The sequence below is a fragment of the Poecilia mexicana genome, unplaced genomic scaffold, assembly GCF_051168715.1.
Source record: "Poecilia mexicana isolate PSO_F unplaced genomic scaffold, ASM5116871v1 scaffold_10, whole genome shotgun sequence".
Classification (NCBI taxonomy): domain Eukaryota; kingdom Metazoa; phylum Chordata; class Actinopteri; order Cyprinodontiformes; family Poeciliidae; genus Poecilia; species Poecilia mexicana.
This window is the reverse complement of record NW_028263379.1, coordinates 10,910,513-10,924,007: the sequence shown is the minus strand read 5'-3', so window position 1 is coordinate 10,924,007 and position 13,495 is coordinate 10,910,513. Positions and strand designations below refer to the sequence as shown.

Sequence of the window (13,495 nt, the reverse complement as noted above, 5' to 3'; positions counted from 1 at the left end):
AAACAGAGCTCCATCTGGCCACGGCTGCCTGTCCCTTCCCCTCCCCTCCCGGAGCATTAGTGCGTCAGCTCTGCACCGAGCAAAGCTCAAGAGTCCGCTCCTGACCGGCTGCCAGCTCCCTCCCTACTTTCCCTCACACTTCTTCATGCAGGCCTCACTGTTCAGGATGGCCGCCTAACATATTCATCAGTTAATCTCCTGTTTTATTATATAATAAATGCACGTTGAGCAGAACAGATTGGCTGTTGAAAATAAACATCTTTCTCTCCCTCTGCCAGCAAGTTTGGCCCATGTGAAACACAGGCTTTAACACAGAAATCACATTCAAAACCGCAGAACAAATAAGAAAGGGTGTCATTGTGTACATACTGTTACAGAGAGCCTTTCTCAGCTGAACTGCCCACTGCTCAGCCCACAACTCGTCTAAATGGATCAGCGCTCAGCAGATTTATGCACGCTGAAGAGAAAGACAGAGGTTTGGAAATCTCAGAGATCAGGGTGATGTCTTGTTCATCACCCTGATGAACAAGGGTGTGGGTGTGTCTTCCTTTGAGGACACACACGGAGCAGCGGCACTCCGACCTCTTACGGCGGCCACTCAGCTGATCCAGCTTAGCCTCTCGGCCATCTCATTACTGCACAGCATCTGCTGAGGGTGGCTACAAACCCTGCGCGCGCACACACACACACACACACACACCCACCCACAAAACTTTGCACTAGACACAAACTGCTGACACACCTTCTACCATAATAAATCACAAAAGAAGGCCGTTTCTTTAAAACTTTCAGCTTTATTACAGAAAATCTTCAGTTATTTTTGATATTTCAAAGAGGTACATTCAGCTCGGAGGTTTGGAGTGGTGAAGCTGGAGACTCAAAAGGCCGGAGGCGGCAAGGAATCCCTGCCTGAGGTGCCTGAAAGTGTCCACCTCCACAGACAGACAGACACCCGCAGAGCCTCTTACTCTCTCTCTGTTCTTTTTTTTCTTATTTCATTTTTTTCTTTAAAAAAGTGCCTGGAAAAAAGTTGCATTAAAAATACAATCCATTCATTTTTAACAGGCAAAATATTAGATTCAAACATATTTAAGCTCTGAAAATAGCATTTCTGAAGTTATTTAAAGGTTTCTCATTTGTTAAAGCAGGCAGCCCCATCCAATGTGACCTTTTACTTCCTGTATTTTCAGCGACGGCTTAAGATTTTCCATTCCAAATCTCTTGTTATGGTGAGTAACAATCTAAAGATTTAAACAAGAAAAACACACAAAGACTGTTACAAGAGCTGGGACACAAATCATAATCAATTTTACATAAGTGTTACAGTTCTGGTTAAAAGTTTACATACACACTTCATCTGCAAGAGAGTTAATAACTTTGGGCTTTGAAGGGCGAATTTCTAATCAATATTGCCAGAAGTATCCACAGAGCCCCACTAATATTTGGTTAAACGTGTTTTAGCTTCTCTGAGTTTTTACAACCTTCTGGTGTTATTTGAATTGGATATGTGAACATTTATCAAATCAGAACTGGACGAGGTCATTTAAATTTTCTTTTCTTCATATAAATAGAAGAAAATACATGTTGCACTCTTAACAGGGTAAAGGAAACTAATATATAATGCAAAACATGCAACAATATGCATATAAACATAAAGTAAAAGTAACATAAAAATAACAGATTCATCTTGTCAATGTTATGTGATGTGTAACATGATCAGCAAGACATTTATCTTGAATTGACCCCAAACACATCAAAACTAGTCCTGGAAGGTTAACTACAAACATCCTGAATGAGCCTCACCTCAGTCCCATCGACAACCTAAGAACTAATCTTAAAGAAGGACATGTGATGGGAACCCAATGAATTTTAATGAAATGCATGTGGCTAAATATCCAAGTGGCTAAATAATATTCTCTTTGGTGAATACAAAGAGAATAAAAAAAAAAACTTACATCAGATTCACACGCATATGGTGGGCAAAGTTACCACATTGTCAGTGTACCAGATCAGTGTTTATAAATTTCTCTCTATAAATTTTATTCTCTTTGGTGAATACAAAGAGAATATTATTTAGGTGGGGCTTGATAGAATAAACACATTAGTGAGGATGTTTGAATACATTTCAGCTTATCTACACAATTTCAATTTGTGTATCCAATTTTTGTTTCCTGAAAATGACCTTACATGCCTTAGCATCCTTCCATTTTGGACGAAAAACAAGTCGTATAAATTCACTTTATAAACAGCGGTGGGCATTAATATTGAAACATTTCTTTTGATGAAAATGATGATTTTTATCAGTGATTTATCGTAAATGGAAAAACTAAAGAAAACTGATGGCATGTTCGGAAATGTTATTGATGTTATGTTTTGCTATTTTCTCCACTGTTTGTTCCAAGAGAGCATCAATGAATATAAGGGAGTTAATAATAAAAAAAAAGATTAAATGTGCACTCTAGAGTTATAAATGAAACTTTTTAAGTAAGTGGTGTCCTGAAGAAGCCTGATGAAAATGGGAATATTTTTCAAGAATATTATAGTTACCCAAAAAAATGCATAATAAATAGTTTTTATTTTAATCATAATGCTTATCGCTATCACAGTAGTGCCACAAAATATCAATATATATTCTATATAATTCAAAATATTCGATATAACACCCACCACTATCTTTAAAGCTTCAAATTAACATCACATTAAGCCACAGTGAGCGTATGTAAACCTATGGCCAGGACTGTACTTTACATAGGAAGATAAACAGAACTGGATATTGATCTGGGGAGTTGGGGAGCGTATTGGGAAGGGGCTGCCTGGTCTTTACAGACAACACAGACTGCTGAATGGGACCGATACTGTCTCGAGTTAGAGCCGGACATCAACACATGAGCTCCACTGGTACAAAGCTCAACATTCTCTGAATAATAAAAAGATACATGTAATAAAAATATAACCTCAGTGAGTAAAATTACACTTAATAATAATAAATATGGCAAGTAGATTTAATATGATAATGAGAGAAAGTAAAAGATATTAGAAAAAGAGTATCAAAGAGTCTGAAATCATGTTATGTCTGGATGGAATGTATAAAGAACTACAGATTAAAAGTTAAAGGAGGAAATGTGAACAGTTCACGCTATCAGCACCTCACAGTGACTTTAAGCTGTGCTGATTCTGCTCAAACACTTTCAAACCTAAACTCATCCGAAGAGACAAAATATAAACACTAATGATTATAAATTTCTTATTGTTGTGTACAGATGATTATTGGCTATGTGATGTTTTCTTATCTAACAGAAACCGTATGCATGTGGTTCGATTATAACTAACATGACCAGATTCATAAAGAAACCAGTTTCCCTAATAGTGCAGAAAATGTCAAACTGACCCGAATCAACGAAGTTCAAGTACACCTGCGCTTCTTTACACGCAGGCATGGGTGGCTATTTTCATCCAACACATGTATGCACTTCTGTACAACACAACCATACGATATGCACACAGGCCTGTCACCATAAAGGCCCAACCTGATTGCACTACGTTCGTCGTTTTGGCTTTGAGCAGATGTTAACACACATGTCTAAGCTTTGCACGTTACAGCACATATATTAATTTTCTTATCTCCTACTGGAACCTATTAACTTATCTTTGAGGCTGGAAGATTTCAGCTCACGCGCCAAGTAACATTTCATAGCTGGAGCGTGCTTTGAGTCTTAAATCTATTGCTCAGTCTCACACAGACACACTTTTTGGGCTGAGTAATAATATTTGACCTTTCTTATAAATTATCATTTGAAACAGATATCCTCTTTATCCACAAAAAATCAAAGAAATAAGCTAAAACTACACTAACAGTCTGTGTGCTGCTTCCAGCTGCACTGATATCACATTTAGTAATGTTTTACCTGGAATGATTTGGATTGGAAGGTGTGAATATTTAATTAAATATTAAAATAATTAAAGAAAAGGAAAAAAAATATTGCAAAAATACAAGTGCAGCGATTAAGTTTAAATAAAAAGATTTGCAAAACACAGTGACTAAATATCAGAGAAGTGTTTTTTTTTGTTTGTTTTTTCTTTAGCCTTCATGCAGATGTACCATTCTTGGAGTGGATATTACAACTGCTTAATGGATCAAAGTAGTTGTACTTAGCTACTGGCAAAGCAGCGTTTATTTGTAAGCAAATATCAAAAAAGTAAAAGGAAGAAGACTCATGCCCATCATTGGAGTTATTTTTATAAAATATAGAAGAGCACTGCTCTGCAGGCATGCACTGGGCAAAACAACAAAAAAAAAGGAACAGAAGTCAAAAGACTTCAAAAACAATTTCAACTTCTCCCTCAAGTCTTTAAATTTCTATGATCTTTTTCATCCTCTTCATCTTGATCTCTTGTTTCATCTTTTCATATTTCTCCACCCTTTGAAGTTGCTTTCACTATGAAAGAAAATCAAAACGAGGAGGATTTCAGTGCCGTGTCCAGGCTGCCTCTTACTCGCGCTCCTTCAGGTGCTTGTAGGAAAGTGGTGTGACAGCAGCGATCTGGAAACAACACAAGACGACAGACTTTTACTTTGTGCTTTCAATCAGCAGCTGGAGGCGACAGGAGAAAATTGAACCATGTAGCAAGGCTTAAAACACCACAGAATCAGCAGTGAGTGGCTACAAAACAACGACGAAGAAAGCTACAGTGATTACAGCTTCGCCACCACCGACAGCTGACACGCATTAGTAAAGAAAATCATCCCATTTTCCCCTCATGTCAGCTGATCTATTGAAGCCCAGCAAGGCAGATCACAACACAGAGTTAGTGCTGCCGTTGAGGTTTACCTGGAAGCTTGTAGGAGGCCACCCTCTGCCAGCTACAGGGAGAATAAAAACCAGGTTAAAAGTCAAACATTCTTACAGGAAGCTGTGTGCTACTGCTGGGCAGCCAGGGACACTGGTGAACAGTGGCGGTGAAGTGGGACCAGTCTCCTTAGCATTATGTTCAGGGGACAGACAGGTATCTAAAGGTACGATGTCCTGGTAGGTTATTTACTGAATTTGTTTTTTGCATTTTGTCTTTTTAACATCTACAATCTTCTTTGTAAATTACTGTGATTTTATGTAAGAGACCAACTCAGATTAGCTGCCGAACTGTGATGAGGTTGGAAAAATGACACACTGTTTTGGACATTAGATATAACTGAAAAACGTTTCACGATATAAGGGTTTCACATCATCAGTCGATATCAATGATTATTGATTAGTTTTTGTTTTAAATATCTCTAGCACTGCCAAACAGGTGACGTAATCTATTCAATGTTTTATCCACTTTCCTCTCTAGCTGTTGCACTCATTCTCTCCCTTCACTCCACGCTGTTGTTTTAACATTTTTACACAGTTATGAAACACGGAGGCGAAACCTTGAACAGCTGTGGCGCAAGTTACTCAACCGGCTGTTGCTAGGTAACCAAAGAGTGAGTGAGTTGCTAGGTAACCAAAGAGAGAGAGTGAGTTGATGCCACCAACCTTGGTCAGTTGGCTGTGAGAAGCTTAGTGGCTAAAGTCTTTCCTATGCCTACATCCCCCAGAATGCTTTGTGGCGCTGGGTCGGAACTTAGTGAAATTTTTGAACATTATATCAAATGTATTATCTACTAATATTGATTAATCACATCTATCTAAGTTTGGGATGTCGTCTCATAACATGAGCATCTCTCAACAGACTCCACAGCTTTATTCCTGCCCTGCCTGGTGTTCATCAATGTCCTCTAACAAACCTCTGAAGACATCACAGAACAGCTGAATCCTAACGGTAATTGGCTGAAGTAGATTTCACTTAGAGGTACCAGAGTAAAGGGGGGCAAATATATTAGCTTAATACAAGTTTCAGATTTTTATTGGTATAATTTTAAAAAAGGGTTTCCTTCCATTGTGTAATCATGTTTATCTTTGTGTTACATACAATCTTTAAATACTTTAAAGTTTGTGACTGTAAAAAGACAAGATGTAAAAAACTTCAGCTGGTATAAATCCGTTAGCAGGGCCATAAAAACACATTGAGGGACGAAGGAGTTTTCAGAAGTTTTATCCATGTTTGTTTTTTTGTCATTTGGATGTCTGCAGCCCACAATTCAGCAACATTTAGGCTAAGTTTGAATCAGAGTAACTCCATGCACCAAACCCAAGGACAACAAGCACAAATGCATGCATTATTTACCAAACAAATAAGCAGACGGTGAATAACAGAGATGACCTAACCCAAAGAAACAAAAGGCAACATTGCAAGTGGCACAAGAATGCTGGAAAGTGGAGCGATGCAGTGACCAGCCCTGTGGTTTGACACCATGAGATAGGAAGGAAAAAGGAGGACACCTCGGACTCCAACTCAGGAAAACAACTGACTGGAAGAAAGTAAATAAAGACGGAGACATCAGAAGCACAAGCAAATGGAAATTTAAGCTTTGCATCAAAAGGAGGGCTGAAAGGAGCATGTGTCTGTGCAAAAATGTGAACCCAAGTTTGCAATCATAGATGAAATGCATGAATTATTTAACCATATCATACAAAAGTTTTGGTCCAGAATGACAGAAATGTAATAAGTGCCTCTCTTCAGCCAGCCTAATCCAGCTTAGACAACACAGACAAGAAGAAAAACACTTGTTCATTATTAAATATGATTTATAGGCCATTGGGGTTTTGATTATCTTATTAGAACTTAGAGGGGTTTAAAATCAAGCGTGAGTCCCTGATTAAGTTGAATGACCTAAAAGTGGGCTGGTACCTGTTTAAATGACAGTATTGGATTCATCTGAAAAGGTTCTGGTGAGCAGGGGCCTGGCTGGAGACTGGGGAGACTGGGGGTCCCCCGCACTCGACTTTTTCTAGAAGGGTGAGGCAGAACACACCGTTGACTTCACTACGCCGCCAAGCACAAACATGCTTCTCTTTCTCCGTATTCTCCTTCCTCCAGCACACTTACACACATACACACAAACATATACATTCACAAGAGACTAAAAGTAGACAAATGGGCAATAAAACGTTAGTCCATGTGTCTTTCTAGACAACTCTTGGCAAAAAATAAAAACAATTTTTTTTTATAGTGTATTTGTTCATGTACTTGGATATTTCTCAAAACAAGATTTATGAGACTGAACACAGAAAAAGCTGTGGGCTGTGGGTTGAGGATCCAGGATGAGGTTGTGGACTCGTGCCTCATGCAGTTGCGTTTGGGTGCTTTGAGGTGCTGCAGTCACCCGACGGGACATGCAGAGGCAGCAGGCATTGGAGCAGCAAGGCAGCTGGGAGGAGACACTGAATAATAAAACTGGACAGACAAGGATGAAAGACTGACTGCACGCTCAGCACAGACTCCCTGTCCTACTCCACACTGCAGGAAGAGCTGGCAGCACACCACTCCTCCCAATTTAATAAATTATAACTAGATTAAGCCAGTTGAGTCAATGTTTAAAACAGAGGCTTCCAAGCATTGACTCCATAATTAAACTGTCCAACAGAGTGGGACCAGGATCAAAATCTATAGGGCGCCAGCTTGAATAAATTTATGTAAGGAAGGAGACAGTGGGAGAGGGAGGACACAGTGAGAAGGAAACAAGCAAGTTTCCAAGCAAACAGAAAATCCTCAGAACGAGAATAAAGTTTAACAGAGAGAAAACAGGAGACCTCAGTCGCTCCATGAGAAGCTGTGAGTGCTAGCTGTCTGAGACAGCATGAAGATAGTAGAAGTCCCCGAGGACGGAAGGCGATGCTTCATCTTTAGGGAGGAAAGTACAGAGAGGAAGAGAAGGAAAAATAGGAAGGTGACAGGTAAGAATGTGTGACAGCACAGAGAAGTCATATTGGAAAGTAAAAAAAAGTCAATAGGAGAACCAAGAACTTGAAAATTAGACTGGAAGGAAATCAGTTAATCATAAATGTGACAGAACTACAAATCAAGCAAATCTTACATTTTCAATGAAGGTTTACAAGAGTAAAAATGATAAAATACACCAAAGACTCCAGCAAATGTAGCCTGTTATTCCAGTGCAAACATAAGGCTGATGGGATGGAAACTGGAAAGATTTGTGGTCAGTTCAATCAATTAGTATGAGTGACTCTTCTCTGCATTTTGAGGGTCACAAAATTTTGATAATGCTTTACCTCCTACAGAATTTCCAACAAATTCAAAATTACACAATTTTCCAGACTCAAATGTAGGAAGTCACTATTTTTTCAACAAACACAGTTATTACTGTCAATAATTTCACAGAACACCACTTTGAAACACACACACACACACACACACACACACACACACACACACACACACACACACACACACACACACACACACACGCACACACGCGCGCACACACACACACACACACACACACTGACCCCTTAAGTTCATGGTACATTCTGCACATATTCCAAAGATAAATTATGCAATCTAAAAATATATTAATTTAAAAAGATCAAAGTCTAGAGATACAAACAGTTTTTCATCCTTGATTTTGTTATATTGAAAAATCGAGAAATGGAAAACTATCAGAGATTTCAAGTCTGAAGTCTGATCTTAATAAATGTGCAAAAAGTCTAAAAAAATTTGAGCCTAATGAACTCATGTATAAACACAGCGCTAAACGTTGAAATAGATTAATTGAATGTGTGCATCAGGTGGTTATAAAACATCAGTAGATGTCAGCTACCAAAATATTACATCAGCAGAGGAATAGCTCTCTTGGTTTTCCATCTTAAGTTTTAAAACTGCAGGTACGTTCTGTATTGTGTTACGCATGGACTTTAGAGATAGCTAGTCATGACAGCTACCTGAAACTTAGCATTAGCTGTAAATGTAAGCCATAAATCTAGTCAACTATCCTTTAAAAGGCATTCCAAACGACTCAACTTCAAAATGTACCAACATAGCCCCGAGGAAACAAATTCATTTGCTAAAGTGAGCGTTGAAAGTACACAGAAAATAAAAGTCTGTGTGTGTGTACGTGCAGTTCAGCGTTACCTGTCGAGCGTGGGGTCCACGGGGCTTGCGGAGCACCACAAGCAGGATCTCTGGCAGTAGACTGAGGAGGATGAGCAAGATGATGACGAGCCACGCTGACACAGAGCTCAGCATGTTGGCGAACACAAAGTACAAACGCTGGTGCTTCAGGAAAGGCCTGCTGGAGAATACACACTTCTGGTCACATTATCTGTTTCTGAAAGCTGACAAAAGGTCGGCTGCAACAAACTTTTGTGTGAATTTTCTGACCATATGATTCCTCCCCAGAAGAAGCTGAAAAACACATAAAAAGCCAGGGAGCCCCATATTACAAAGTGGTTGATCCATGTCCAATGCCGTGTGTCCAGAGCCAGCTGTAAAAAATAAGAGAAGATCATTAAAAACTACACAAAAAACATGTTTAAAATCCTAATTTTACTGGACTTTTAGTCTCCTGTTTGTGCTAAAGCTTAGAACAGGGACGACATTTACCTTTAGCGTTACAGTGAAGACGAGGACAGTGAACACAATCGTTCCATATGACCAGTTTCCAAAAACCTGGATACAAAAAAGACAAACAAGACGTGGTGAGGAGACGGAGACCAATCGATCATTTTGTCTCATTTCTGTTCAGCAGCTGAGTGAAATCAAACCTGGCCGTTGTCCTGCAGAGCTGGGTTACTGAACAAAAACCGAACACCAAAGAAGAAGACTAATCCGTGGAAGATTCCAAGCGCAGTCCAATAAAGGAATAGCTTCCACCGCAACATTGCATTCTTAGCAATGTCTCTGAAATGAATTAAAAGGTAGAAAAAAAATCATACAGTAACTCTATAGAAATTTACAACAGTGAGTCCAGGGTATGTTGTTTAGAGTTAATTAAATAGCTTTTAAATACTTTTAAATATATCTTTCTAATTGCTTTTTATTAAAAGCGCTATAAAAGTGGAGCTGAGGGGCCAAAACCGAACTTTTATTTTACAGAGGCTAAACGTAAAGTTCTAGCCAAAGGTTTACAAGCATTCATCTGCATGAATATCAATTCTTTTTTTTTTTGATCAAGGTCTTTTTATTATTTTTTACATAAACCACAAAAAAGCTGACGAAGACACACACAACAGAAACCCCTCCCAACATGAATCCACCTTGTATTATGAATATCAAATTCATGTTGAATTTGATTTTTTTTTTCAGTATGAAATGAATACATTAAAAAAAAAAAAAAAAAAAGAACTGGGTGGACAAGTTTGAATCTTTGGCGTATTTTCTCACATCCACTGTCAAAATTATACATAAAGGCTGATGCACTCCTACATCATCTTAAATGTCCTATGGCAACCATATAACTTCTGCAGTCATCATCATCATAGTTGTGGTTAGATATTTAGCTACTCTTACTGGGAGAACTGGTAGAGTTAATTTAAATTGGTTGGTTTCCTGGCATGGAAAACACTTTTAAATGTGAACCAAACTTCAATAAAGTTCACTTCATGGTTACGAGAAATACATTCATTTATGCAAAGATAAATACACTTATTAACGATTTATTAAATCGTTAATAAACCCAGTAATTAGGCATACTTATGTCAGTATAATGGATATGGGAAAATTGTTAAAGGTTGATTGTTTAATTTTACAGTCTATTCGCAAAATACATCAATAACTGATAGTTCAAAACCCCAAATCACTTTGAAAATAATGAGAACATAAAAACCTCTAACAAGACCTGCACTTTTCAAAAGGCGCAATACCACTAAGTTACCTGTAGAGGGTGGAGTGTTCCAAAAGAACCTCAATGCAAATGTGCTGCTCCAAAAGGCTGTAAGCCAGGATGGGCATAGAGGTGAAGCAGATGTTGTACATCGTCAGATAGGCTGCATCGTACAGGGGCTGGGGAGGACGGAGCAGGAGGAAGGGAAGGAGGGGCAGGACGGAGGGAGGAGGAGAAGGGGTGGGGTGACTGGGGATTAATATGAAGGAGTAGAAAAAACTCAAAAACACCTATATGTCTTAAAAGGAAGCCATCTGAGGAAGCATAAATATTACTTTCAGGAACTTAGATCTGTTTGTGGGTCAAAAGAAAGAATAGCAGAGGCATGAAAAAGTGTTTGAAGCTTTACATACTTTCATTTTTGCATTTTCAGCACTTGGAGTGAGTGATATCTCAGTAAATATATGTGATTATGTTGTTTGGAAGGGAAAAAAATCTAAACCAACGTTTCCAACTACATGAAAACATAATTTGAGAAAAAAAAAAATCAACCACACATTAACAGTAAAGCATAGTGGTGGCAGTGTGATGGTCTTGGTATGATTTGCTTCTGCAGGGCCTGAAAGACTTCCCTCAATTGATATACGTTATTGGAAAACATCCATCATGTTGCCTTAAGATCAAGCACACTTGGGTTTTGGTCTAAATGATCTAAAACTCACCAACAACACATGGTCGAAAATCCTCCACTGTTAGTTTGGACAGTTTTTTCCCCTCAATTAAAAATGATTTAAAAACTGCAGCTTTAGATTTCTCTGTTTTTTTTGTTCTTTTATATTAAAATCTGGTTATCAGAGTGACAAAAAGAAATAAAAACAGAATAAGTCTGTAAGAGTGCAAATATTTTTTCACACCACTGCAGGTTCCCTGTGGTATATCCATAACAAAATTCTTGTTATACCTTTATAATAGTTTGATTGCACAAACATCACCAGGGTTGAGATTATTTCAACAGAGGTCAAAGGTCACAGGGCCAGAGGGGGTGGGGTAATTTAAGGGAAATGGGCTCAGTCATCTTTAATGATCGCAACATTTTCAAACCTCATTGTCGCTAAGGAAAAACTCACTTGCTGGGAATAGCCACAGAAGAACTGGTACAAAAACTGAGGTAAGATGAAGCAAAGATTCTGTAGAAAAAAATAAGAAAAAGTTGTTCAAAGTTATGAGTAGTTTAATTTTAACTCAAAAGTTTGTTGTTTTGTTATTTCTGGAAAACGTCTCGCAAACAGTAGCTGATCAATGTAAGTTTTGAATATGAATGCAGCAAGGCATTGGAACATTAAAAAGGCAAAATCAGTTTTGGTTACCTTGTAAAAGAAGTACTGCACCAGGTGTGCAATGCGAACGTAGTAAAGATGTCCATGAGCCAACAAAAGTTTCTTGAGGTGCTTGAGTTTGGGGATAGCATAATCACTGTTCTTTACTGCCTGCCGACCCTCTTTACCCTTAATACCTGGAACACCAGGGCCAAAGAAAAACGAAAATATACCGAGGGTCACAACATAACCTGTACCAAATGATAGCAGTTCCCCACATTTACACTGATTTCTTACCAATGCCAACATGAGCTTCCAAGATCATGCTAACGTCATTTGCTCCATCACCAATGGAAAGAGTAATTGGGTTGCCTTTGGAGTTCTTCACCAGTTTAACAATCTACAGATGGGAGTAAAACAGAGAGCTGTATGTTGCTAAGCGTTTGCTGTTAAAGTGATAAATCCAGTTCACTGAAATAACCGGATCTGACCTGGGCTTTCTGCAGAGGGGCCATGCGGCAGCAGAGAACAGACGTGCAGTTCTGACAGATCTGCAGAAACAGGTTCTTGTATCTTCTGGAGTTTGGTTCAGAGGAGGAGCTGAGAACCATCGACAAAGAAGCTCCATCGATGATGAAACCGTAATCATGTCCGGCTACAGACCAACTCCTGCAGCAAACAGCAGGAAAATAAGGAATGAGTTACAACAAAACCTTTTAATAGCATTACACAAGCCAACTTCTTCACATTTTGTTGCTCCACAAACATAATATTAAAAGGGTTGCTAGTTTTTTCCTGTTCAGCATTGATGAGAAGATGTATCAAAGTGAGAATTTATGGCAAAATTTGATTTTCACAAGCACTTTCCATCCAATCTGAGCTTGAGCTGTTTTGCAAATAAAAATGGGGAAAATTGTTAGTCTCTAGATGTGTGCAGCTGTCTTAAAACATGTATAGCTGTAACTGTATTAGTGACTCAGGGTATAATTTCACTTTTGAGATGTTTATTTGCAGAACATTTAAGAACTACGAATCATTTTCCTTCCACTTTGCAGATTTGTGTTGGTCTATCGCACAAAATCTCCATAAAACACACTGAATTTTGTGGTTGTAATGAGACAAAATGTGAAAACGTTTAAGGTTGTTCAGTGTTTCTTGCAAGGCACTGAATAGGGGTTATTATTGTATAATGGTAAGATACCAACCTGGTAATTCCTAATTTCACAGGTGGGGCATCTTGAACAGCTTTCTTATGGTACTCAAGTAACAGATCATGCAGCCTCTCCTCCCGACTCCTCCCTCCATCCTCAAGAGTGCGCAGCGTCAGCTCCAGCAGTTCCGTGTTTTTCTTAAACAGTCCACAAGCGTAGCAGGTGGACTTGGCCGTCTCCATCTTATCCCCTGTCAGAACCCAAACCTTCATGCCTGCTCCCTGCAGAGCCTCCATGGTCTGTGCCGCCTCGTCCTGAAGCCTGTTGGGTAG

At 38.8% G+C, this 13,495-nt stretch overlaps 1 protein-coding gene across 4 annotated transcripts in view; it reads right to left on the bottom strand.

The window, feature by feature from the left end:
• Positions 1 to 774: 774 nt before the first annotated feature.
• atp11c (ATPase phospholipid transporting 11C (ATP11C blood group)) overlaps positions 775 to 13,495 on the bottom strand; it is a 54,671-nt gene continuing 41,950 nt past the window's right edge. The window contains exons 19-31 of one of the 4 annotated variants that reach the window (XM_088009407.1): positions 13,218 to 13,484; positions 12,504 to 12,681; positions 12,310 to 12,412; positions 12,064 to 12,209; positions 11,824 to 11,883; positions 10,748 to 10,875; positions 9,639 to 9,774; positions 9,478 to 9,543; positions 9,256 to 9,359; positions 9,007 to 9,166; positions 6,769 to 6,868; positions 4,830 to 4,861; positions 775 to 4,541 (exon numbers count right to left, since the gene is read on the bottom strand). In XM_088009407.1, coding sequence (XP_087865533.1) covers positions 6,773 to 6,868; positions 9,007 to 9,166; positions 9,256 to 9,359; positions 9,478 to 9,543; positions 9,639 to 9,774; positions 10,748 to 10,875; positions 11,824 to 11,883; positions 12,064 to 12,209; positions 12,310 to 12,412; positions 12,504 to 12,681; positions 13,218 to 13,484 — 1,444 coding nt within the window. In that variant the 3' untranslated portion in view covers positions 775 to 4,541; positions 4,830 to 4,861; positions 6,769 to 6,772. The remainder of the gene's footprint in view (positions 4,542 to 4,829; positions 4,862 to 6,768; positions 6,869 to 9,006; positions 9,167 to 9,255; positions 9,360 to 9,477; positions 9,544 to 9,638; positions 9,775 to 10,747; positions 10,876 to 11,823; positions 11,884 to 12,063; positions 12,210 to 12,309; positions 12,413 to 12,503; positions 12,682 to 13,217; positions 13,485 to 13,495) is intronic. The other 3 variants (XM_015001860.2, XM_088009408.1, XM_088009409.1) reach the window with 3 other exon arrangements.